Raw genomic sequence first — 26,869 nt, forward strand, 5'->3', positions numbered from 1 at the left:
ATTGAAGCTTTAGAACTGCAGCAGGGTGCTTTTGGCTGCTCCTGTTAAAAAGGGAAGTCTCATGGGAAGTGACATAGAAGTGCCATGGGCTGAGCCGCCTCACCATTAGCTTAATTGCACATGTGGGCTGCCTGATCTTCATCTCAGAGTAAGTTAAGTGTCAATTCAATTTAGATTTAGTAGATAATTGCATTCTTGATTTTTGTTTGTTTTTTTGTGAGTTAATGAACAATTTTAAAATGTTGAAAGCCTTTTATAAAAATTTGACACTTTGCAAGAATGTTCTTACTTGTTCCCTGATGCTATTTTGGACATCAGATGAAAAAAACCCAGACATCATTATGATACTCATGAGCTTTAATTATTTTGAGTAAATAAGTTAGCATTTATTTGAGCATTTCAAAAGCACTTCTCTTTGAAACTGAGAAGTGTCATCCTACACTGGTCAGTCATGGTTTAGCCCAGGGTGCAACTGTTGACCCTCTTCTTCAGTGACACTAAACTGGGACTAATGTCTGACCCCACAAAACTGCTCAGAGAGGTAATATAAGAAGACTGAACATAAATTACTTACATAAACCTTCATGGAGGTGAACAGGTGAGATGAATTTTCATATGTAATATTTTTATGCTTAAGCTTGAACCATAGCCACAATATTTGCTAAAACCTTCCTTTTACTTTTAACTGGTTAGTTGTGTTTTTAAGTGAAATGCAGATTTAAAATTCCACATCAAGATTGCAGTACAAAATATTTATTCAGACCAAACCCACACATTATCTTACTGACATAACACTAAGTGCCGTAACAAACATAAGCATCATACAAGATTTTTTTATGTCAGGGGGAGGTTCACATATATGGAAAAATTACAATTGTGGCCAGTATCTAGAAGTGAATTCAAGGACCTAATAGTTGTATTAGCTTTAGGCAAACAGTTAAATAGCACATTTAAAATCAATAAATATATGCTGCACAGTATATACTACATAAAATGTGCAAGATTACACAAGTATTTCTTTCATTCCATTTTATTGAGATTGCATAATTGAAATCAAAACAGGCAACACATTTGTGGTTTTTACTTCAGCAACAATTGTTTGATTCAGACTTTATTCTGAGTTTAACAACCAATATATCCACGTCAGGCTTAACTCATATCATATCTGTGAAATTCCCAAAAACTTGGTTTCTTCAGTGTGTTGTTTTATTCTGAAAGAAAATACAAGAGCAGAGTTATTGGATTCAGATTCCAAAGATCGTCACTGTTAAACATGACAAATAATTTATAACACAAGAACATTTTGTGAAGATTTACCTCTGACTGTCAGTTTAGTGGAGCACTCTGCCCTCCCCAGTGAGTTTTCTGCAACAACCTTGTACTCGCCGGTGTCTTTGGATCCAACCCTCAATATGAGCAGAGAACACACTCCACAGGTGTTGGAGATGTAGTAGTTAGTGTTGGTATTCAGACTGATGTTGTCGCGGAGCCATGTAACATGAGGTGTTGGATCTCCTTTTATAGCACAGCTCATGTAGCACTCATACCCTTGAGGAGCAGTGTGCATTTTCAGTGGGACCATGAACTTCGGAGCACACAGCAGATTACAGGTCTTCGACCCCGGCACGGTCACAGTGAACTTTTCTGTTTGTCAAGAAAATAAAATGCATTGCATCAAATCAGAATTCATCAGCTGTTTCAGGCATGATGGTGGTGCTACAAAGAAATTTACTATTGGAGCACGTACAGGTCCTTTTTTATATCAGAGCATTTTTATAGAAATAGAGCTCACTCCTTGTTCCAGTGCTAACAGAAAATATGATGGTCTCAAGATTAGAATTGAAATTTTATGGATAGCCCTCATCTCACCTGTTTAGTTAAATTTGGTTTAAAATACTTAATTTGGTATCATCTCTTACTAATCAAACCCAAGTCGTTGACCAGATACATTTATTGAATATCAATAAACCCTTTTAATTAAGAATTGACACCAGTGGAAATCTGTTCTTGAATGCAATTGACTAATGAGGCCTAAATAAAACTATATTTCTCCCAGAATGTATCCCTGCATTATTTCTACTGACCTACGCCCCAGTTTTCAAAGGTGGGCTTCCATTTAGAGTCTGAAATTCGTATCGAAACCATAATGTACACTGCCACACTAAGTGGTACACTTATTGTCAGTTAAAGCTAACGCTAATAAAGCTAGACAGTTAATGTACAGCCCCATCGCATCGTTCTTTTCAAACTGAAAATAGTAATTTGGCTCGCATCATCAACCATGTCATGATAGATACATAAAGAAAAAAAAGACACTGACAGCTCAACTTCATTGGTAGCCTAGGTGATTAGACGGGGGAGTTTAAAAACTTAATTTGCGTAGTTGAGGGTCTTACCTTTTTTGGTAGTAATCAGCCACTTTGTTGATTCAGATGGTTTGGACGAGCCCATGTCATTCTTTGCATAGACTCTGTACTGGTATTCCCGACCTGGCATTATGTTGCAGGCCGTGAATTTATTGTTGAAGATGTGATCTGCAATGGTGTGCCATGCTCTTTTGTTTGAATCACGCTTCATCACCATGTAATGCAGCCTGTCATCACGTTTCTCATCTGGAGATGCGGTCCATGAGATAGTCACTGTGCCAGGCACGTTTTCATCAAGCTCCACAGGACCTGGCGGCTTAGGTTCATCTGGAGTTAAAATGCATTTTTAGTTCCTGTGTGTGGAAAAGGAATTATTTACATAGGAAGAATGTACAGCATTTTTCCAATCTCACCCGTGACTCTAATTTCAATGCTGAATGTTTCTTGGCCGACAATGTTCTTGACGAGAATAGTGTAGATTCCAGTGTCTGTGCGCTCGGAGGAGGGAATGAGAAGCTGGGATGTGCCCTCTGCATTGCTGATGGTCACTTTTTTAGACACGGGCGCTCCATCTTTCACCCAGATGACCTCAGGCCAAGGGGAGGCCTACAGAAAAATATATTTTTTCAGATTTATCAGAAGATGAAATTAGTTTATAATATATGCACACTCATGGTTATTAGTCATTTTAATCACTGTCTGGATTACCTCAAAGTTGATGTTGAATCGAGCAGAATTTCCTGCTCTCACCACCATGAAACTCTTGATTTTTGCATCTGTGAATCGTGGCCTCACTGGGTGAGCAGCAGGATGAAAGTAAGGTTATTAGCTGGAATTGTTTTTGATATTGACAAATGCTTTTTTAATGATAAACAGCAAATCAGAAAAATCACAATCTCACTACAAAGCTATTAAAAAGAAATAAAGAGTAGTTGTGTTATTTGAGCTGAAATAGATTTTATTACTAATGTAATTGTAGCCACACCATTATAATCAACCAAAGTGACAAACAAACATAATGGTAAACGTTCGTGTGAACATTTTTTTTTTGGTGTTTAGTTTTCATTTCAGCATTTTAATTAATTGGTACCTAATGATATTTAATGATCATCTAAATGCTCAAATGAAAGTGAAAGTTATGCTCCCTGCACTTGTATTTCATTACTGGTGTTATAGCCAAATAGAGTGTTAAACAATTGTTCTCCACAATCCTAGTTTGTCATTGAAGAGCATCTTAAAATGAGTTACTCTCTTTGCATCAATTTAGCTTGTATGATAAGTGCAGTAATACAATCATTTGAAAGGACTCTCTTACCAGGAGGAGGCATAGCGAGGACATAATTATCGAGTTCCTGATACGGTCCCTCTCCTCCATCGTTAGTAGCATGTACTCTTACCCAGTACATAGCCATTGACTTCATGCCTTTCACTGTATAGCATGTCATGGTTATTGCATTTGAATTGCAGCGATCCCACTCTGTGTTTTCTGCAGGTCTGATCTCCACAAAATATCCCTTGGCTTCATCCTCAACCCCCTCAATTTCCTTGGGTTTGGTCCAAGACAGGGACAGGGTTGTGTAGGTGGAATCTGTCACTTTGAAGTCAATGATTTGACCAGGAGGCTCTGCAACACATGATTCACATTGAGTGTGGGATTTATAGGTTGTAAGAAATATGAAGTATGAGGAAGACAAAATCATGGCTGTCGTAATATATCCACCTACTTTTAGGGTCTCTGGCAAACACAAACTCAGATGGTGAACTGTATTCACCCGCTCCAGAGTCATTAATTGCTGACACGCGGAATTCGTACTCCATGCCCTCAACCACGTCTTTTACACCATATACCTTGGCTGTATAGAAAATAGAAAAATAGTAACTCACACACCATAGACATACAATACTGGAATGACAGCTACAAATCATCAGACATTCATTGGTTTGTTGTAACAGACTGTCTCAACATGAGCAAACTGAAATATTATAGAGCAACCTCTGATCATTTGCTCGGGTGGGTTGACTTGGCCCCAGAGGTTGCTGCCCTTCTTGCGTTTCTCAACGTTGTATCCCAGAATATTAGTTCCTCCAGTGTCAGAAGGAGGAGTCCAGGAGAGGTTGATGCAATTCTTGAAGGCACTGACAATCTTTGGTGCCGATGGAGGTGCAGGGTATGCTGTAAACACAAAAAACTGGGATCTGTGATCATGTCTGAGTCTAAAATAAGTCACGGATTGTTTTCGAACAATGTGGGGAAATTATTTGTGAAGTTGGAGGAATATAGTAATGAATTTATACTATATATCAACTATATGTTGAGACCTTTGTGTCTAACTTACTGGATGTAGGTGATGAGAAACGTGGTGACACAAAGAACCTGTTGGTGAACAATTTGTTGTGGACTAGTGGGTTTCAATAGCTCTCAAAGCTTCTTTTGTGTTTCTTTTTCTTCTTGTGTTTAATGTTGGCTTGACTGTTCCTTTATGTTAAAATTATTATTTTAAAGATGACACAACTTAAATTAAAAAATATTAGTTTACCTTTTGTACCAGCTTGAATGTCTTCTGTTTCCATCAGCTCACTGGTGCCCATTTCAGTCTCCACTCTCATGCGATAGCAGTACCTCCTGCCATGTTCTACATCAGTGTCCTTGTAAATGGCCTCTGGACCAATTGGCCCCAGCTTCTTCCAGGTGTTGCGTCCAACTTGCTGCCTTTCAAGGATATAGTTTCCTATCTTGCAGCCACCACTGTCTTTCGGGGGTCTCCACTTGAATTCAATTGAGGAGGAGCAGGCCTCAGTGATCTCCAGAGGTCCCATTGGAGGAGTAGGTTTATCTTTAAAAAAACATGCATTGCATACACAACATTAATCTTTGCTTAATGCATTACCCAACTATGCGTCTTTTTGTGTTAGTGCATGCAAAACAATGCCTGTAGGTTATAGCTTTCACATTATCTTTCTTATACATACCCAGTACAAGGAGTTGGCTGAAGGCTTCAATAGTGCCAAACTCATTTTTGAGTTTAATCTTGATTTCTCCACTGTCTTTGCGCTGCAGCTTGGTCAGAAGCAGGCGGCTGCAGCCCTCTGTGTGCTCAATCTTGATATTTGATTCTTCTGATAGCTCTTCACCCTCAAGGTACCATTGAACTTTGATAGGATCCCGTCCAATATAAGGTAATTTGAAGGTAGCTTTTTGTCCCTTTTTCACTGTTACAGGAGTTTTAAATGCTTCCAGTTCCTCAGCATCAAATCTTGGTGGATCTAAAAAATCAGAAAGATTGATATTTTAAGCAGTGTCATGTATGCGTACAAGTAATTGATAATATAAACATTAAATTGATATGCAGCACTCTTATATGTCAATTTCCATCATGACATTGACCTGCATGCACACACTAATGATTGATTCAATTCCTGTATGCAAGTAAGGAACAAATATTTTTACCTTCAACAACAATTAAGGCCTCTGTTTTCCGTCCATCTGCTTCAAATTTATATTTTCCAGCAAATTCCTCTGTTACTTTGTGAATTTTCAGCTTGTGGAAACTTCCATCTTTTGAAATGGTTATTCCCTCTGATGATTTAATCTTAAAAAACAACAGACATAAAATCTTGATTTATGCTCTTATATGATAATCATCAATACCTCTTTTGCCATATTTATGTAATAACATGTAGATCATGAATACGTTTGACTCTGGGCTTACCTCCTCTCCATCTTTGTACCAGTTTCCCTGACAGTCCTCACTGCTCACTTTACACTCCAGCTCTGCTGCTTCTCCCATAATGGCTTTGCAGTCCGAGAGCCCAGCATGAAAGTGAACTCCTGGATCTGAGGATTGATCAACCAGGCAAGTTAGCAAATGCAAATATCCTACAGCTGCAGCTTGCATCTGTAAACAAGCTGTTGTTCCTCAGCTGTTTCAGGTTTTTGTAAATGTGTCTTTAGTTACAAGGACTATGTTATGTTGTATATTAATGCATAATCTACTGGATTTAATCCAAGTGTGTACACTTACCTCACTTTGTTTCCATGTCTTTTGATAGCATGTATTTTATACATTTTTATGTTTTAAATGTAGGTTTGATGTCAAAAAACACATTTGAAGAGATTATACCATCCAAGTTTGTAAGGGGTATATAAAGAAGAGTGCATTTTGCATGTAAGAAGATTTCTTCTTTGGTCTGTAGCTTGGTTGTCTTGTTATGGCTTATTTCATCTTGAAAGTTTGCAGAGTTGTAATCCTTGCACAGCTCATAAGAATGTCATCAGCGAGGCGTTCAAATGACTGTTACTCTTTAAAGAAACATACACCCTTTAAGTACAAAATACCTCATTCAGCACTGACAGATCCTTGGTCAGTGGAAGAGAAAAAGCATTTTGTGTATTTAATGTGAATTCAATTTTCAATGTGAAGAAACTGCTTATGAGCATGGTCATCCTCCAAAGTCGGTCAGACTGTCTTCATCTTCAAAATATGCAAGTGTATCAAGAACACGATCGGTTCTGTAAATGTTAAATTGTGAACCTCAATGCACCGACTCATCCTGAATTGAATAAGGCAAGCAAGATTGTTAACACAGAGGCAAACGGAGCACAGATGCATTTAGAGGTTAATCACACAGACTGCAAACACAGCACATAAGAGACAGAAGTGATCACAGAAAATAAACAGCTGATATCCAACCTGTAAGTCATAGAAATAGAATTATATAACCATTGCTGTACTAATCTCTGTAAAACATAAGACTGAAGCATTTTTTATTATGACCATAAACTAGTCATACAATGCGCTATAGACAAAAATTATTCGTGCATTAAATGTAATTAGCATTTGTACAAGCAGTCTCACTGTTAAATCCACTCTTGCTGAATTGTCTGATCACTCTAAGAGGCCATTTAAACAATTAGCATTAAAATGTAGCAATTCTGCTCAGTGGTCACACACTTCTTCTCAGACACCGAAAGCACCGAAAAAGTCATCAGCTCTTCAGATGACTTTGTTCAGTGAGGGTGCTTCCCATGCAGCAGTTAACACAGAGCCCGTAATCTTACCACTAACTTTCTCCTCAATCAATTGGCCTTGTCGTGCACGAACTGAACGCTTGCCAGCTGCAGATGGCTCACCACCGTCTGCACCCTCACCATTTCCAGCAGATGCATCACTGCCTGCCGCTGGCCCAGTGCCATTATCACCACTGGCACGACTCGTTTCTCAGTTTTTTTGCTTTTCAGTTTTAGGGGATATCATCGTAATTACCATCAATCCACATTTTCTCATTTGCTGTTGGATATGCCTTACAAATAACATTAATGAGAACAGTAACAGTAAGAATTTAAGTGAAACATGGAGCATGATAACAACATCAACAACAACAACAGAACAGACATTAACAGAACATTGATTTCAATGCAGAAAAGGAGGGCAGTGGAAATAGTGACATCAAACTGGCTTTTCGAAATCAGCTCTGTGATGGCATCACTTTACTTTCACTTACATGTTACTGGGTGAACTGTAGAGGTTTGTTGATTTTTTTTCTTTTTGCAGTTTTGCAGAAGTATTTTGCAATTATTACTAGTCAAATTGATAAATGGTGTCATAGTTCCTTTTTTTTTTTAAGATATTTTTTGTTCATTTTCCTTTTTAATGACTGGACAGTACTGGCGTGAAATGGGAAGTGGGTGCCACATGATACCTTTAATCATACGATTTTCTCAAAAATACCAAACCTCAGATCCATTATCAACAGACATCTGAAATATTCTCATCTTGAATTCATATGTAGGTGAATCACTTTTTCCACTTTTGTACCCTTTATACAAACTACATCTATTTGAGGTTATACATACAAGACTTTAAACATTAATAAAGCAGCCAGTGACACTTTTCTTTGTCAGATATAGTTGAGCAATGGTGTGCTCTGTGTGTGTTGTTATCTAAGCTTCTCTGTTCTTTGTTTTAGATGGTGGTCATGTTCATGTTAGTGCATGTTAGTGCACATGGGTCCCTTCCTCATTACCTAGTTAAGATTAGCATTGCTTTCAACACCTTATTGAGAACACAATCAGGGGGGGGGTGTGTTGGAGCATTTGCTTTGGTCCAAATGCTGGTGCTAGTGCGATATTTAGTGGCAGTGAATCTTGTATATATAACCTTTAAACAAGGTACGTGACCTCATCGTGTTTGCAAACGGAAGATGTTTTACACACAAATCACAAATATAGACAAATATCTATATTTATCTACTTAAAGGATTAACCAAGGACACTAAAGCTTTGCATATGTAGTGAGCATATAATACTGTGTTTCAAATGTATAAAGAAAAAGACTTAATTTAACTAACTAAATTTGGTTTTATTAATCAATGTTGACTAATTTCGTTTAATTTATGCTAAATGTAGCATATAGTTAATGAGGTAAAGATTTAAGCCCAGGGAGAGAAAAACCATTTGAGTAATTGTCTCAATAGGGAAAAAGAGAAACATAACTTTATCCAACGCTACAGACTTACATATCCTAGATAAAGCAAGTGTAGTCACTGAGGCTTGTTAAAACCTTTCTGGGATATGTTTATAAATTCACCTTGGCCACATGGAGCTTTAAGTGAATTGTATGATCGGCAAAGCGGAGAAGTGTTGAGCTTTGTAGTGTCAGTGGTTCAAATAGTTCAGTTTAAATGGGAAATGCAGCTACATTAGGAAGAGTTTAGAATTTACCACATTTACGACTTTCCCCAGTGACGTTAATGGTAAGTAAATCTAACATGCAACCTCTGACATCTCTTACCAACAACAGGTTCTTCAACTTCCACATTTTTCCTTTTAGAACGTTTTCCTTTCTTCCCAGATTTTTCATCTTCTTGATTTGTGGATTCGTCGTCATTATTATCTCCTATTAGTAATAATAAATAGCAACTTCATACAGCCTGTTATACATGATTACAAATGTAATAATTTAGTGTCGTGGTATATTCTACTCTTAATGAAGTATATTTAAGATAGAGATTTAAGATTGATAGATTAAGAGGAATCTGAAAGGTCACAGAAAAGACAAACAACAATAAATGACATAACATCAAGACAACATTGACAACATTGCAAGACATCAACAACAACAACACAATGCATACACCTTCTACTCTTCCTATTCCTATTAATCTTAATACCTTTAAAATTATAGACACATTTCTCTATGAACACATTATATAGCAATGCATCCAGGTAGACATTTCTCATTATATATCACAGTGTGTATTATTTTCTTACCTATGACTGTTTCTGGAACAAGTGGACCATCTCTCACACGTTTCCTGCGTTTGCCTTTTCCACCTCCTTCTCCTCCCTCGCCTCCTTCTCCTCCCTGTCCTCCCTCTCCTCCTTCTCCTCCTTCCCCTCCTTCTACCATGTCCTCAAATTCGTCATCAGAATCTTCGAATGAATCGTATTCGTCTTCATCCTCAAACTCTTCTTCCCCAACTCCAACTCCTCCTTCAGCCCCACCACCAGCTCCTACACCAGCTTTTCCTCCAGCCCCACCACCAGCTCCTCCTTCAGCCCCACCACCAGCTCCTACACCAGCTTTTCCTCCAGCCCCACCACCAGCTCCTCCTTCAGCCCCACCACCAGCTCCTACACCAGCTCTTCCTCCAGCCCCACCACCAGCTCCTCCTTCAGCCCCACCACCAGCTCCTACACCAGCTCTTCCTCCAGCCCCACCACCAGCTCTTCCTTCAGCCCCACCACCAGCTCCTACACCAGCTCTTCCTCCAGCCCCACCACCAGCTCCTCCTTCAGCCCCACCACCAGCTCCCACACCAGCTCCCACACCAGCTCCCACACCAGCTCCTCCTCCAGCCCCACCACCAGCCCGACCACCAGCTGGACCTCCTTCTCCTCCAGCTCCAGCTTGTCCTCCAATTCCTCCAGCTTGTCCTCCAATTCCTCCAGCCCCACCTCCGACTCCACCTCCTGCACCACCAGCATCGCCAGCACCTCCAGCACCACCAGCAACTCCAGCACCACCAGCACCAACTGTGGCAGAGCCTCCGCCACCAGAACCACTGGCACCTCCGGCACCATCTGCAGCAGAGCCAGCACCACCGACTTTCCTCTTAGTTTTCTTTCCAGCTCCATCCTTTCTGGCTGCTGCCTTCTTTGCCCTTGCAGCAGCCTTGGCCGCAGCTTTCTCCTCAGCTGCCTTTCTAGCTGCTTCCGTCTGGGCGATGACTTCTGCAGCTTCTCTCTCCTCTTGAGCTTTTTTGGCCTTTTCCAGTTTTTCTTCCATTTCTTTCTGATATCTTTCCTGCTGTTCTTTAGCTATTTTCTTCAGTTCTTCTTCGTTGTAGACTCCAGCCATAGTAGCTTTACGAGCTGCCTTCTTACCCTTGTTGGCAGGATCTTTGTCAGCTATAAAAGATAAAACATCAGATGTAGTTAGATCATCAGCTACATGTTGAATTGAGTTGTTTAGTATTAGCTATTTAGGTTCAGGAGAAGTTGTTTACAAAACATTTACAAATTTTGCATCTGCCATACTCTATAATGAGAATTTCCATAGATAGAAAAAGTTGCAAAATAATTTTCTCACCTTCAACCACAAGCCAGGCATTGCATGATTTGATTCCTGCCACAGCAGCATAGATACCAGCATCCAAAGGCAGACAGTCCCGCACAATCAGCTTGTGGATCAGCTTATCTTCTGATACAGTGATTTCATGTTTCTCACTATTTGACAGTGGGGCGCTTTTACCATACCACATGATGTCGTTCATGGGTGCAGTCAGGACACATTGAAAAAGGGCGTCCTCTCGTTCTTCTGCCTTGACCTCTTGTATTTTCACAGCAAAGTCAACTTCAGGTACTGCAGATTAAAAAATGCACAAAAAGAAGCACAGATAGATTATTTAATTTCCTCACTGTCCTATTCATCTTCCAGACAACATTAGATCAGTAATTACTTGAAAGTAACTGAATTTATCCAACCTAACCTTGACTCACCTTTAAAGTCTGTGGAAAATACATTGATGCCCCCCACGTCCACCGAGTAGAGTCCAGCATCTTCTGCACCTAACCCTTTAATTCTGAATACATATTTCTTGCCCACTTGTTTCAAACTGTGCTTCACTTCATCGTTTTCTTCGATGGAGAAAGGAACCATGATGCCATCCTGCAGAATTCAGAGACATGTCATTCTGATCATACTTGATTAAGAAAATACAAAGAAAAAAAAGATGTCTCACCTTATACAGGAACAGTTTGCTGGAAGGATCCTTGAGGTCCATGTCCAACTCAATTGTTGCACAGTCGTTGTCATTGACCTCAATATGTTTGAGTGAACTAATTTGTGTCACAAACTACAATAAATGTAACACAACAAAAAGTTATATGAAGGAGAAACGGGTCTGTCTGTCAAATTTAAGATGGTTATCAAACACTAAGAAAACAGGTGGTGTGTCACATACCGCTGCTATCTCCTCCTCCCTCTCTCGCTTCAATTCATTGAGTTTCTTCAGCATTCCTCGGAAGTCTGTGATGCCGTGGTCGATGCAGATCTGCTCATAGTCTTTCTTGTCTGCACTAAGCAGAATTTCCCAGACCTTCTCCTCTGGTTCCATTTTCTTCATTTCACGTGTTCCGTCAGTATTACTGCAGCGGGGGGGGGGGATTAATTTCTTTCATTACATTCTACTGAAACAATTTGGGGGTGAGATGATGGGTATTCTGCTGCAACATGCAACTTCACCTCTAGATGTCACTAAATTCTACACACTGAACCTTTAATTATTTGACTCACCGTTTTTTAAGGCTTTTTCTCAAGTCGGTTATGTCTGAGGAACCAGAAAAAACAAAAACAGTCCATCACCCAATGAGATCATGAGGCATTAACAACTTCAACCTAAATTTGTGATGTGCAGGGCTTTGTCTATTTCTTTTAAATACATTTGATCTCAAAGCACAAGTTACTCATAATCTACACTTACAGTATGTTAGGTCAGCAAAGCCCAGGGGAGGATCAATGCTAACTGTCTCTCAATACTTCCACAGGTTTCCATTTCTCTTAAAGATACAGTATAAAATGGGTCACAAACATATTCTCATGTTTCACAAAGGCTCAGTATTTTCATTAATGTTTCCCATGAGGCAACTTCCTGCCTCCTGTTATATACTCTTATACCTACTGTTACTGATACATATGTTTTGTAAATACTGCTTTGACAACAACTATACTTTGAATACATAGACTTTAATTTGGTCCACTCTATGTGATTTGTAGACATTTACAAAAATACAGAATATCAACAGACCAATCCTTTGATAAAGGTGTAATTGAGAAACGTGTCCAGAACTCAAACACCTTAAGTGATGGATCAAACTTCAAATTGAACTGTTTCCTTGACTTTGCTCAGAACCAAGAACGCTGGACTAAGTGACTCCCTAATATCCCTCCTATTCTGCTCAGAATAAATGTGATTGATTACCCTATGTAGTTTTTAGTGGTGTCCAAACTTTTCATTCAGTTTCTAAGAGAGACATTAATTTGTGTGACAGGTGAACATGACAGGCAGATTTTTCCAATAAATCCAATTGATGAATAAAACGTCACATTGTTGTGAGACTATATGGGTGAAGTTTTAGCACAACTTCAAGTATTGACATTTTCGTTGAAAACATCAATTTGTCTTTGTCCACAGCTTGTTGCCCTGTTCCTTAAAGTGTCATTTTTAAAAATGTGAGAAATGTCTTATCGTATTTTTATTTGTGTTGCCAGTTTGTCTGCTATTGGGTGTCTGAAGAGGGCAGGGACAGTGAAGCTGTGACCCTGCAACCAACAAATACAACCTGTAACCTTGCAAAAAAGAATACAATATATATGAAAATTTAGAACTCCACTAAAACTAATTTAATTGAAACCTCACCTTTTTCTTGTGTCATTTTAAGTTCCTTGGTCTTGGAGAATCCAACTGTGAACAAACAATAGGTTTTGTCACAATTCAAGTATGCCATATCCTCAAGAGAATGTTTAATGCAAATATTACCGAACACACTAGAGTGATCCTAAGAACAATAAGGAATGTACCTGAAATAACATTTAAGACAACAGTGCAAACAGCTCTTCCATGTTCATTAGTTGCAAAACACTTGTAGGTGTCGGCATCCTCTGCTGCGACTTTTGGAAACTATTAGACAGCAAAGACAGAATTAGTGGTATTCCTTTTTACCTTGCGCTAACAGTGCTGCATGTGAAACTTACCTCAATCGTATGTTCAAGAGATGCCTCATCATACTTTTGCTGGCACACATCAGGGTGATAAGTGATTTCTCCGTTTGCTCTGCTCCATGTCACTTTAGGTGTTGGAGTTCCCACTACTTTGGCTTTAAAGACTGCAAGTTTACCTGGAATAGGACAAAATGAGGATTTCCTTAACAGTGGCAAAGTATTCAAGGCTGTATTTTCAGAAAATAATGGCTCACTTGCAAATTACTTTTTTTCGTCTAAAATGTGGATTGATTTAAAATTTTGGTGGAAATATACATATTGGATTTCATTATTGTACAGCTGAAACCTGAGAAATGATTGTATTGAGGGAAGAGAGAAATGGTGGATCACATTCAATCCCTCTCTGGGCATTAACTGATTGTCTGTGCTTTAACCCACCAAAGGGCTGCTTTGTTCTATTCTTTAAAAGTATCTGCAAAAGCATCAATTGCTGTAACATCTAAAAAAGGAATTGTTAAGTTTTGATAAATACTTTTATCCAAAGAGACTTGTTATACCCCACTTCTACAGCCATTGGGAGCAATTGGGGATTCAGTGTCTTGCTCAAAAAAACTTCAGAGTGAAGTGTGAAGCACTTACCTTTAAAATGAATGGCCGACAGTATATGCTATAACTGAAGAATTTTTCATTACTAAGATGTGTCGTAGTTGTCATAGTTCTCAACTCTTCCTCTCTTAAGTCTACATGTTGATTGTTACCATTTGTGAATGAGGTCAAAGTGTGCTGTTGTAGGAGAGGGATAAATAAATGTTTTCCATTTCTCTCAGTGACATAAATAATTACCCTCTTGAATAGTCAGAGCGATGGGTTTGCGGGTGAAATCTGGAGTTGACATTCCCTCTGGAAGTTCCTCCTTAAACTGAGTTATCATGACGCCGGGCACTTTGGACTTCTTCTTGATGCCTAATCAAATGAAAACATATTAAAAATGAAATAATGTGTGTAAGATAAATGGTAACAAACATGATGCACCATGAGCAATGCAAGAGAACAACACACAAAAATGTAATCATACAGAATATTCACTCTAATATGAAAGTAGTAATGATTTCATAATCCATCACTTTATATCAGTTTGTTTGAAGAAGAAAAGAGGCTGTACTCAGATTTAGTTCAAAAGTGCATGATAAGTACAAATCTAAAACCCAGACAAGTGACGCAGTAAACATTTGACAGTGTCAACTTCACACATAGTCACATTCATTTGTCAAGAGTTCAGTTGGAAGACGGCGACATGTTTGTGAATAAATACAGACAATAATGGGGAGGTGACCTCAGTCCAGAGGTTAATTTGATCATATGCATGATCATTTTCTCTATAAAATAACTGACATGTAAAGAGGAAAATCAGAAGCAAGAGCAAATGTTCAGAATCACATTAACATGACTTGCTGTTGCCTCAAATCTGACCCTACCAGAGGGTGGTTGTGTGGCTGCTCTTGTATTCTGCAAAAACTCTATTGCTATCCTTGCAAAAACACAATACAAATGAGATTACATCCACGCCTACACTGCTTCCTCTGTGTTTTGTCTGTTGCTTTGACTCTGCATCCTTACAACAAAGTTAACATGGAGCTCTCCCACTGGATTAAGAGTGCTCGTAATGAGCAGCACATACTGTTAGAGCAACAGTGGGGTCAAAAGTCTAACAGCTTCCCACAGGGACTTCAACTCTTATTCGTGCTTCAATATGATTTTCCAGATGTGCAAAAACTATTTTTAAACCAGTTTGAAAAGGTCTATTTTGCCAAATGTATTGTTATGATATACTTTAGAGTCTAACGCCTCATGGGCCTTGTTATTAGTCGTGAGTTTAATCCTGATATAAACATGCACGCCAGAGTGACTTTATATATCTAAGTAGTCTGAACACTTTGATTACAAAAAAACAATGTTTTGAAGACATGGACAGAAACTGAGTTATTCATGTGAATATTTTGTCTCTGTTTTGTGAATCTTTGCAAAAAAAAGTGCTTATCTAAGTCAGTGGTTCCCAAACTAGGGGAGTGGGCCCTCCAGTGGGTTGCAAGACACTACGAAGGGGGTCGCAAGATGATTTCCAGGAATCAGACAAATTTTAAAGGTGATTAGCAATTTTAGCCTTAACTGTTACAACAGATAAAAAATAGTTGTTAAATTCAAACATAAAACATTAGCATCCTTCAGTTTTCTTTGTCCCACCATGACTCCTGAAGTGCTTTGGGAAGATGAGCAGCAGCATCAGTTGCAGCGGGGGAATTCACATATAAGCTCCTATTTTAAATGGTAAAATGCATATTCTTATACTTGCATCTTCACATAGCTGAGTCATTTTTTTGAGCGCTCGAAACAAGAAATACCTGTTCAGTGTATAGTTTTATTTCTGAGAAATATGGGTCTAATTTAATTCATACATTGAGGTATTTAAAATGTGTGTGTGGAATTGGGCATTGTTGTAGAAAGTCCCAGAACCCCGAAAGAACCAATATAAACTAACCCACAGAAATCTCGTGGAGGGCATCACCAACTGCTGATCACAGGGGTTCAGCTGGTCCAGGGATCCCTGGTCTTTAATTATTTTCACATGGCCAGAAAGACCTGTAATAGGCAGAATATTAACTATAGAATATGTACTTAATGGAATGAGGAGAATGCCCCAGCGTTTTGCAGTCTGAAGCAGATTGGGGGTAAATTGCTTGCAGCAGTTGCTGAACAGGATGTTCTGATAACATCACATGGATTCTGCCTCTGTTAACAAGCTGAAAGTTGGAATTGCCAGGATGACACAAACATCATTAAAACAATGTGTTTACGTGGAAGTATTGATCAGCCTATTAATGTAGAACAGCAATTAAGACTGCATAAGTAAGCCAGGCATTGATTTCATGGGTCAGTCAGCAGAAAGTTATTTATGGGATGTTATCAGCATAAATTTGGGATGAAAAGACTCACAGGTATCCTGTCATTCCTGAGCAGAGTTAACAGGATGTTTGCTTGATAAATGTAAAGCGGCCATCAGATGAATTATACAATGAATACAAGGTTTTCTCTACAAAACCTTGCAGCTACAATATAATATGCAGTTGGACTATTTTCAATGTCCCTGCTTTATTTTTTTGTGTTTTTGCATCATGTTTATTCAACTAATTATTTGTAGCTGGTTTTCACAACAGAGTAGGTCATTTTGCGGTTTGAGAGTAATTAAAGCAGATTATATAGAATCCTTTCTCTTAATATTCATGTTTGCATTTTTTCTGTTCCCTACGACTTATTCTGCAGTAAATCTACAAATTCTGAATCTTGAATTAACCATATGCGCTTTCTATTTGTGTCACTCGTGTTTGTGTCAAGTGAAGCCATGGAGAGCTCACGCATTAAAAAAAGGGGGTTTTTTTAGTTTTAAATCACAAGATGAAGTAGACACATGACAATCAACTGCAGAGCCCTCTAGCAACAGCCTGCAGCTCGTGTTCATATGGAGGTTGTTTGAAGTGTCACAATGAAGTGCATCTGTTGTGACACTGAAAGCTGAACCATCCATTACAGATGACACCTTTCAAGGAGTGATGAAGACCACATCATACATGCAACTCAACCAACATGGAGTCATGCACTTACAGAAGGGAAATCTTTTGTGTGATTTCATTTCTTTTCTTTTTTTTTTTTTTTTAGCTCGCATACCTTTGTCGTCTGGGTGAACTCCCTCAGAACCGTCGACTTAACGCAACGTGAGAGCAGGAGAGGGAACAGGACAGGTAAATATTAATCCTGACAAAAGCACCATGGCAGGTTGGAACTTCGACAGGATTACGGACACATAATAAACACAAAACACCACAATATACAGTGTATAACCCATGGATGGGAAGCACACACACACACACACACACACACACACACACACACACACACACACACACACACACACACACAGACAGACACAACTTAAGCAGAACAAAATCTAAAGAGACATCACACAAAAAAATGTTAGTCAGGGACAAAATGTAATGTAGCAATACGGTTACCGCAGCTTTGAATAGTGGTGCTGTGCAATCAGCCTTAACTTCAAGCTCGCTCAGGCAACTTCATATCAGGATGATTCCTGCGCAGTGCTTGAGAGAAATTATGTGGAGATACAATTTGTAGAAAGTTAATTTCAAATAAGCCTCCATTTTGTCTTCTGCTGGATAAGGACAGCATTTCATTTTCAATTTCCTCTTCAGTCGCGGCGGCTGCTGGTGATGGTCGTATTTATCCTCCATTATGATTTTTTTATGCGTCTGGTCACCATCAGCTTTGTGTCAGCGTTGTTCTTCACATCCATTCACAAGATTCTTTGTCTCTGCATTTTCTTCATCATCAAGAGTTTTCTTTTCTCCCCGCGTGGTCTCGTTCAGTAATTACAGCCTATTTGCATCTCAATGTGATTATTAATATGACAGATATCGTCACAATCACATCCGTGGTAAGCTGAAATTGATCAATGATATGGTCAGTGCTCATGGATATTCTTTTCTCAGGCAGGTAAAAAAAAAAAAAAAAAAAGTAGAATTTTCTTGACATCATGGAAGACATTATACTTTGTGGTAAATTGATTTGTCCATTATTTGGGCTGCTTCCACTTGACAAAAAGAAATTCTTGCTGCGGAAATGGTCTTCAGTCCACATAATACAGTGATATAAAAATTTCTTGGGGATTCCATATCTTCAAAAAAGATTTTCTGGTGATACATTGACCTCGTGCAATCTTTGATGTCTTTGTTCTCTGTTGTCTCCATCTTCTTTGGTCGTTTCTGACTTGCAGGTGTTTTTTTATTTTTATTTGCAGGTTTTTTTCTCATAGAAAGATCAGTCATCAAATAAATTCTGTTTATCATCATACCTCAGACAAGAGGGAATTCAGATGGAGACAGCTGCAATACCAACTCTGGACTGACCTAACAAAAGGGCGACGTCCATCATTTTGCACTTACCTGCCTGCCCAGCGGCAGTCTGATCGGTCACCTTTGACCTCTTCCACATCTTTCCGTCTTCTGGAGCTCTGTTGATTCACAAGGCTCTGCAGCAACAACAAACAAACAACAGAAGATAAAAGAGTAAATCTTTTAGCAGAGCATACATGTGCGGCTCAAAGGCATTCCACTCAGATTTTGAGGTGTCAGTCTTTTTAAGTGGGTCGTGCTTTTATTTGCTCAAATTCTTTTGAAAATTTAAGCGGATGCCAATCAAAGGGTCGACACTTTATTCAAAAACCTTTGGAGGAAATTCAACATCTCTTTAACACACTGCTCCTCTCCACCAGTGCAGTTGCTCTAACCAGTCAGTGAGCGGCAGCAGCCAGTGTCATATACAGTAACAATCTGAACAGGGGCTTAACATCGACCTTAAGAAACCTTTTCAAGACGTCAACTAAGCAAGGAACTCGTTGAAGCCTTAAATAAACAGGGCTAAGACTAAAATACCCCCCTGGCCTGCACTGATTATTATCAGCCAATTTATTTTCCAGTTTAATTTAAAACACAGGTATAAAGATGGAATAAAACTAAACTACCTATTCACAGGCTTTAGAAAACTAAAAGGTAAAAGATGGAAATGCAGATCTCCACCTCAATATCCACCACCCTCCAATTCCCCATTCTCTTGATTTTAATATTTATGAAGCACATTATCTGAAAATATATATTCTCTTTTAAATGGAGGCATATTTCAGCCCTTGAATGTGAGAGGGAAGCATTTGATCACCACAATCGTTATCTAATTTACCAGAAATTACCAGAAGAGTTTTACATAAAACCATTGAGTGTAATGTTACACTGACGTGGATCATACCTGACTCATGTTGCTCTAGTTTGTAGAGTCACCACGTGAGTCACCTCTCTGATATGAAAGGTCACATGCATCACTTTATTCAGAGAATACTGTTGACATCAAACAGGTGAGTCCTGCTTGAGTTCTATGTTAATGGTGAAGTATGAATAGCAAAATCTATTATTCTATTATTTGAATTAATCAAAAGAAAAATATATATGATAACTAAATTGACAATTGACTACATTTTTCCGCAGCAACTTGAAAATACTTGATAGGATTTTGTATATGATTCTGGGTATTTAAATGTATATTAATATCATAAGATATACCTTCGAAAACTTGATCATACAGAAAGCAACAAAGCCAAAAAAATGCTTGATTTTTTATGTGTGGAACTTGTTTCACATGGAACTTCCCCAATGACTTGAACTAATATTTGTATTTGTACATTCTGCTCACTGTCCAGCATGTGCACTCTGTCCACAAAAGACCATGAACATTTTTAGAAAATTGTATTTGTAGTAAATCTTTCGTGGGACCAGGGGAGAGGTAAATGTTAAAAATGAATCCTTAATCTTTGCTATCAGCTTCATTGTCATTTACAACAAAAACCTTTAAATATGTGGAAGATAGTCAAAAAATAACATATCCAAATTTGTTTCAGTGACATCTTCTCTTTTTAACTCTGACTAGAGTTATACTTAACACTCTTCGTTCAATACTCCACCTTTATTCTCGCCTGATGACCCACTGAAAGTAAAACCTGTCATCTTGTAAAGTAAGGGATTTATTTTTAGTCGTACACATGCTCCAGCATATGTTCAGAAAGGTTTCTGTGCTTCAGCAGCAGCGATCTTGGCTCTCACAGCGTCTTCACACTGAACCTCACAACACATATGGTAACAGCAAAACAGCCTGCAACAGGAGACAGTTTGGCAGCAGGCCCTTTGCATTAGAGGAAACCCACTCCTCTTCCCGCCCACTGGATAGTTTGCCATTTTAGCCGATTACATTTTTAGTTTAATGTTTGGCCGAGGCTCTAAAGCTAACTTGTGTGGGAGGGGACATATTGGACAAAATAACATAGATGCTAAACATCTGTCCCAGCCGTCCCTGAGATCTCAAAGATTTGTGTTGCAGGCTGCATAACAGTACTTATTCTCTGTCACTGCAGGCTGTGTCTCAAATCACTAAGCTTAGATATATAGACTGAAAACCACAGTAACCGAAAGGTTTTTCTGTAGATATGATAAATTATTATTTTTTCTTCCCAGGATGTTGGTATCTTAATGAAAATTATTATTTTTGTTCGTCTTCTATTTTGAGTTTGTCTCATAATTGCTTCCCCATTTATCCTCTGAATGATTTGGTGTGTGATTACTCCTCTCTTGGTCAAACCCTGTAGTGTTTGTGATTTCATTAATTAATGCGTGTGCAGCATCGAATCCATGGACAATATACCTCCTCTAATATTAACAACATGTAGTAAGTTAAGAAGACGCGTGTGGAGTTCGCTGAACTTTGTAAAGAAGAGGCGCCGGACACACTGTGCAGCAGACAAACAAAGTGTACCTGACGTGTCAGTGGTACGTGACATGTCTCTTGTACCACCCCCCACCCCGTGTTCCCACCAACAGATGACTGCACCGCTGACCACATACTCTAGAAACAGCATCTCCTCGCTGCGTTTCCCCACACGTCACAGACTGCAGTTTAGTGGTCGAGACAGAAAGTGGCTTCAACAGCATAAAGCAGAAAACCAGGCGTGACGTCGAGGTCCAATGCTGCTATTTGAACTTCCCAGTGGAACACCACATTTGTTGAATTGCTTTATGAGAGCTGACAGGTTGATGCATTGACTCCTGTATTTTCAGTGCATAAGAAATGCTTCATGTTTAACGTGATTTGTTTTGTTAGGTTCAGCAGTTTGTTTTCATCAAGCCATGTTTAGTCTTTTTGATCAATCATGTCATTTCTGCACAATCGCCTTGAAGATAATTGCTTTCTATGAAAATACATTTTGCATGTGTGCTATGTGAGGAAGAGTTTTAAGGAGAACAGCTACAGTACCAACCATAGTGCTGCATGTTTCTCAAAAGTTGAAAGAAAAACTTTCTTTCTGCCAAAGCACAACCCACTCCCCCCTTTGAAACACTCTGAATCTCAGGCTCCATATTGATTTGAAAGCTCTGTCTGAAGTTAGTCATCAGCCAGCAACCTCGCAGCTCTGACCTCACCGCTGCCATCCAGCTTCCCAGATTTAATACCGTGAAATTCAAACTGAGAAGCCTGCATGCATTACTTGAGTGATTTCATGCACAATACCAAATCTGTGTCCTCTATGTAACAAAATCCTGCAGTGTTTTAATGTTAATCTCAATTATTAATATGGTCACACGCTGTAATTTGAGCAACTGAAATGAGATAGCACATACAATTCTATTTACTGTAAGCCACTTTATTGCTCTCTAAGCACATTCAGCTGCAAAGGAAAATAAAAGGGTGTCTTCATTAAATTGAGCAAGTACAATTTTGTGTTTTTTCTTTGCAGCTACTTGTGCACATGCTCACAAAGTGCTGTTCTCTTTCTGATGCAAATGGCGATGTTGACATAGCGTATTTATTCTGACGTCCATTTGCAGGGGCTGACCTACAAACAATAGGCTTTCTGTAATCCATTCATCTCTGATCACTTCATCTCTTATCCAGCCTTTCGTTTTGAGGGCCACCTACCTGCTCACAGTCCTCAGTGCTCTCAGCTCTGTCCCCTGTCAGGCTGTAGTCTGGTCAAACTTTATTTGCAATGTAATAGATCCTTCCAGCAGTGTGCTAGTGCAGTGCTTGATGCTTCTCTAGTGCCTAGAGCCAGCGACTGCCAAATGCTGTTTAGGCTTTTTTTGTATTTGTGGATACTCCAAAGACATTGGAGGTTGAGTGGGCGGTGAAGCAGGAGGGTGGGGGGGGCACAGTGAAGGCCAGGTCGAAGAGCAGGTTAAATACCTCTCAAAGAATCATTTGTTTCCATAAAACATGTTAAATGTTAGTTAGATAGTTTCTTTACAAGCCTTGAATCTAGATACGAACACACAATTCTAAAACCTTATAGTGTATGATGTTAACATTTAATGTCCTGAGTTGTCCGCGATGAATTCATGAAAAACGAGACACATTTTATAAAGAACAACATACAAGACAGGAGACAAATGATCGATTGGCCACATCACAGTTAATCAACATCAAACTCATAAAAGCTCAAATATACGAAGATCCACATTTGTCAAAGTGATTTTTGACATATGGTGAAAGCAAAAGTTTACATACGCCTTTGAAATATTAATGAGAATCATGTAAACTTAACAAAAACAGGTTTTATACATGGTAAATTTTAATCTGCTTAAATTATTATTAATTAGTGAACCTATAAAGCAGTGATTGTGTTTATTGGATGAAAATTGATGGGCGTTTCCTCTTTGAGGCGGGACTATGAACAACAACAATGCACATTACGTAACGTGCACACACATGTCCAACATGTGCATTTGACATATTTAGCTATTCAGGCTTCGCATCTGCAGTCCATGGGAGGTTGATGGTAAAAAAAAAAACATACAGACAAAAAAAAGAGACGTGTAAAATAACTATAGTAAATAATATGTAAACATTGACAAAGACCTGTAGCACATGGAAGACACAATTACTAATGATTAGAAAAACAGTGAAGACTTATTTGGCGTTTCACATTGGCATCAGGCAGAAATCATAATTCACAAAACACAGACATAGCCTAACCACTACTCCAGATGTGTGATAAATAGAATTTAATTGGTTATTTTTAACAGGATATTTAACCAGAGGTCTCTTCAGAAAGGTTTATTCTTTGTTAGGCTTTGAATAAACTCTAAAGATGGACAGCCACAGAAAGATCCGAGGTCAAGGCTACAGCCACGGAACGCCTTTGTCTCTTGTCTTGTCTTTCGTTCCACTTGCGTGTCTTGTCCAGAGTTGTATTATTTTAAGACACGTTGTAAATGCTGCCAGCAGCCGTCAATAGAGGCTTAAATAAAGAGGTGAGGTGTAGTTGCGCCACATTGTCCACCACATTGTCCGCCCCGCCCCCCCCCCTCCCATCGAGGATTCGTGCCAAACACGAAACAGCTGCTCCATGTTTATGTTCCTGTGAACACACGAAACCTGATCAAGAGTATCTGTTCGAGTTTAAACAACAAAATCATCCTCCCCAGAAATACATTTACAGTAAAACATGCTATTCACAAACAGAGTGAACCGTATTTATTTATTCATTTACAGAAGTATTACAGTATATTTACAGCACTGGTTCAAAATTTTCTCAGTATTTAAAACTTCTTCTAGTGTTATCGACTTGAATTACTGGATTGACATTTACCATTAAATAATGTGATTTTGCCCTTTACATTTTACATGCTTGTTTCGGTTCCTTCATGAAAAAAGACATAATATGAAGAATGATTTGTATCCTAAAGAATGAAGTATGTAGGACCCCCCTCAAATATGTTTTTTCACCACATACCGGTCCTCTCGAGGGCCTAAACCTTTCACGCCCCGGTGCTAAAGACCAGTGAACTTTGCCTCTAGCAAACAACAATCATAAATCTGTCAGACTTGAATAAATGTCTTCAGGTATTATTTTCTAGCACATGGTTGTAAGTCTGGGACTATTTAAGTCACACAATGCATTAACCTTTTTTATTCAGCTTTACTCAGGACTCAATAATATAGTGTTTGTTATTGCAGAATCTAATAGAGATATAGTAACTACAGAGGCTTACATGTGTCTGGATGTCTAGAAGTGTTTAAAGGTTAATAAGAATACATACATGTTCACCAGCTACTAACATGTCTTACTGGTTCACTGACATGGAAAAATGACTCCACAGGCATGTACTGGTTTATTAGTGGGAGCTTTAACAGATGTCATCTTGTCAGGTTGTGTTCTCAGAGGGGTTAAAGTATGACTGCTGCTCCGGGCTATATTTGAACGACTGTGATGACAAATGCTCAAATGATGAAGTACAGAAAAATACAAAGATGTTAATGAATCATAAGATTGACATTTATTTTCTCACAAAAAAACCATGTTATAATTTTTTGATATTGTTACATTGTGAATTTGATAAATTTTATTTGTAAAGTGCCAAATCAAAACATGTATATTACCTGAAGCCATTCAATATCACAATATAATGTAGAAACTCAAGAGCAAAAACTAAATGAGCACTCTGTGTCACTGGAAAGAACCAGACTCGGTTTGTACGATCGTCTGCCTTGATTGTTTGAGTTGAGAAAAGAGGATGATTAATTGTAACTAATAATAATAATAATATTGATCGTTTCTTTTTAATATACAGACATATCGCTTCATCTTAACAGTTGTAATGATGATTGTCAAAATATTTCTTTGCAATTTTTTGAATTTTGAGTGAAGTTTGTGGTTGTAAACAATATTCTTTATGAGCAAAGTGGAAACAAAAACATTGTACAAATCGGAGGTATATCAATTATGTGTTTTACCTCTTTAACACTTTAATATACTTACATATTTTGGGATTTGTTAAGTGGCAATTGTTGAAAATATATTGTGATTATTACTGTTACTGATACATACAGTACATGGCACAATAATAGACAGCTCATTAATTCAAAATACAGAATACACTTTTTAATATTTCCATGTTTATATATCCTTATAAGGAATAAATCAAATCTAAAATAAAAAATATTGAAAAAAGGCAAAAAAAAAGTTGCTATTCAGTTTCAAATCGCTGCATAAAGTGATGTAACTGAAATAACTGTAGCGCAGACTTACCTTGTGATTTCTATCACTTCTCCTGACCTCCTTCTGGAGTCAGAGAATCGTGTGCCCGGTCTGTATCATCACCCTTGATGGAGGCTCTCATCCCACTCACACATCGATTCTGCATTGCACGAAAACATAGACAGTCACAGAAGTAATAGTTGTTGCTGTTACTTGCTATCTATGCTCCTGCCAACTGCTTTGCAGACTAAAGCTTCTAGGTATATTTGTACAGTGAAGTATTCACATGCCAATTGGCTGTTTACAACTGTCTACATCTGTTTCTAATGGTCATTCTCATAATTCACACTCCACCTCCTCTGGCTCCCCGCTGCCCATCTTTCACTTCATTGCATATCCAGCCTTTCTTTGATATTTGAGTCATTCCCCGAAGTCTTCTTCTTCAAACAATGTCTCATCTCACTCTGTCATTTTGATCCGTCTCAAGCTTTGGAGTATTTTACTGCTTTATTACTGCCAGATACTTGTGTTTGATATTTGTTATTAAAAAAATTCACTAGTTTGTAAATATTGTTTTAAACATGTTGTCAGATTAAATTGGTATGTTTTTTTACTTTTTGTAATGATGGTAAAAATTTTTATTTTTTTGTAGTGGAAGAACCTGGATCATGAAATTATTCCCAGGTTAAACATACACGACACAAACTCTCCTCCTCAGGTTTCAGTGCCTGTACCATATTTTCTTATAGTTTCAGTCGTGTGGATAATATCGTGGAGTTATCGGGCTGCACAATGCTATCGGGAAAGGTAATGCTCCCAATCCTTGTGGGAGGCGAGTGGCTGATGAGGTCACACCATGTGTCTGATTTATTGCTCTGCTGGCCTTGTGTTGCTGATGCACTGTGGTCCGAACCCGGCACACAGCTGATTATATAAATCAGGAGATATTTCTGATACTTTTAGTTGTAAAAGCAGTTGTGAAACTGCAGTTTCAATATCCTTCTATCCTGTTCTATTACTTTATATATTGCTATTTTTATATTTCTGTTTATAATTGTCTTATTTTTTTGCATTGCACATTTCCTCATTTATTACTTTTTTAACCGATGCTTCTTATTCATCTCATCTTAAAATGGAAAGTTTTCGCTCTCTTTTCACCGATCACTTCCTCAGTTCAAACTGTCTGGAAGTTTGCCATTTTCTAAACATCGCTTTCTCTATTTCTGGCGCACACACACATTTGTATTCATATTGTGTTTTCAAGTTCTACAGTCACAAAAGAATGAAAAAGGTTTGATCTCAGACTGCAGGTGTCTGTGCTCCTTGTTGAAATTTGGCCTCTGTCTGACCTCTGAACCTGGATGTTCCAGTAAATAAAACCTTTTCACACTTTCCACCTCTTTAAAGCACTCACACAGAAGCGACCAGTGAGCTGGAGGACTCAGCTAAACTTCCTACTTTACCCCCATGATAATTGAATGCTTGCTTTTCACACTTCTCTGACTCTAAAGTGGCATTCATCATGTCCCCGTCATGGACTCAACAGTGTGGAAAACTCAATTTTGGCTGAATTATACTTTCAAAAGGGAACTTTGCTGAAAAAGTGGAAGGAGACATTCACCAGGTTCGTCCTCGCA

At 38.5% G+C, this 26,869-nt stretch overlaps 1 protein-coding gene and 1 long non-coding RNA gene across 7 annotated transcripts in view; one reads left to right on the forward strand and one right to left on the reverse strand.

The window, feature by feature from the left end:
• The first annotated feature begins 23 nt into the window (after positions 1 to 23).
• LOC138411878 (uncharacterized) overlaps positions 24 to 26,869 on the forward strand; it is a 54,904-nt gene continuing 28,058 nt past the window's right edge. The window contains exons 1-2 of one of the 2 annotated variants that reach the window (XR_011244373.1): positions 24 to 148; positions 17,300 to 17,382. This is a non-coding gene — a long non-coding RNA (uncharacterized lncRNA). Of the gene's footprint in view, positions 149 to 17,299; positions 17,572 to 26,869 lie in introns of those variants that run through there. The other variant, XR_011244372.1, reaches the window with a different exon arrangement.
• igfn1.1 (immunoglobulin like and fibronectin type III domain containing 1, tandem duplicate 1) lies at positions 738 to 22,330 on the reverse strand. 5 transcript variants are annotated; one of them, XM_069533232.1, is made up of 26 exons: positions 22,172 to 22,330; positions 18,601 to 18,686; positions 17,309 to 17,344; positions 14,432 to 14,551; positions 13,622 to 13,764; positions 13,448 to 13,547; positions 13,287 to 13,331; positions 12,164 to 12,197; positions 11,832 to 12,015; positions 11,610 to 11,723; positions 11,368 to 11,536; positions 10,958 to 11,230; positions 9,637 to 10,776; positions 9,158 to 9,262; positions 6,077 to 6,201; positions 5,815 to 5,956; positions 5,337 to 5,630; positions 4,904 to 5,200; positions 4,360 to 4,539; positions 4,091 to 4,219; positions 3,682 to 3,990; positions 3,075 to 3,160; positions 2,780 to 2,972; positions 2,397 to 2,693; positions 1,318 to 1,644; positions 738 to 1,211 (listed from the first exon to the last, which is right to left on the reverse strand). In XM_069533232.1, the coding sequence occupies exons 2-26, from the start codon at positions 18,647 to 18,649 to the stop codon at positions 1,207 to 1,209; spliced, it is 4,896 nt and encodes a 1,631-aa protein (XP_069389333.1). In that variant the 5' UTR covers positions 18,650 to 18,686; positions 22,172 to 22,330; the 3' UTR covers positions 738 to 1,206. The 5 variants fall into 5 exon arrangements, with proteins under 5 accessions (XP_069389333.1, XP_069389340.1, XP_069389342.1 ...); XM_069533239.1 differs by lacking the exon at positions 17,309 to 17,344; XM_069533241.1 differs by lacking the exon at positions 9,158 to 9,262.

The sequence above is a fragment of the Paralichthys olivaceus genome, chromosome 2 (genome assembly GCF_024713975.1).
Source record: "Paralichthys olivaceus isolate ysfri-2021 chromosome 2, ASM2471397v2, whole genome shotgun sequence".
In the NCBI taxonomy this organism is placed as follows: domain Eukaryota; kingdom Metazoa; phylum Chordata; class Actinopteri; order Pleuronectiformes; family Paralichthyidae; genus Paralichthys; species Paralichthys olivaceus.

Bases quoted from the DNA above. Each gene is read 5' to 3' on its own strand.
- igfn1.1 (XM_069533232.1), bottom strand. From the start codon at position 18,649: ATGTGGAAGAGGTCAAAGGTGACCGATCAGACTGCCGCTGGGCAGGCA. The intron at 11,537-11,609 runs GTGAGACATCTT...TGAATTCTGCAG, and splicing joins GCAAACTGTTCCTGTATAAG to GATGGCATCATGGTTCCTTT. The intron at 10,777-10,957 runs GTGAGAAAATTA...TATCTTTTATAG, and splicing joins TGCCTGGCTTGTGGTTGAAG to CTGACAAAGATCCTGCCAAC.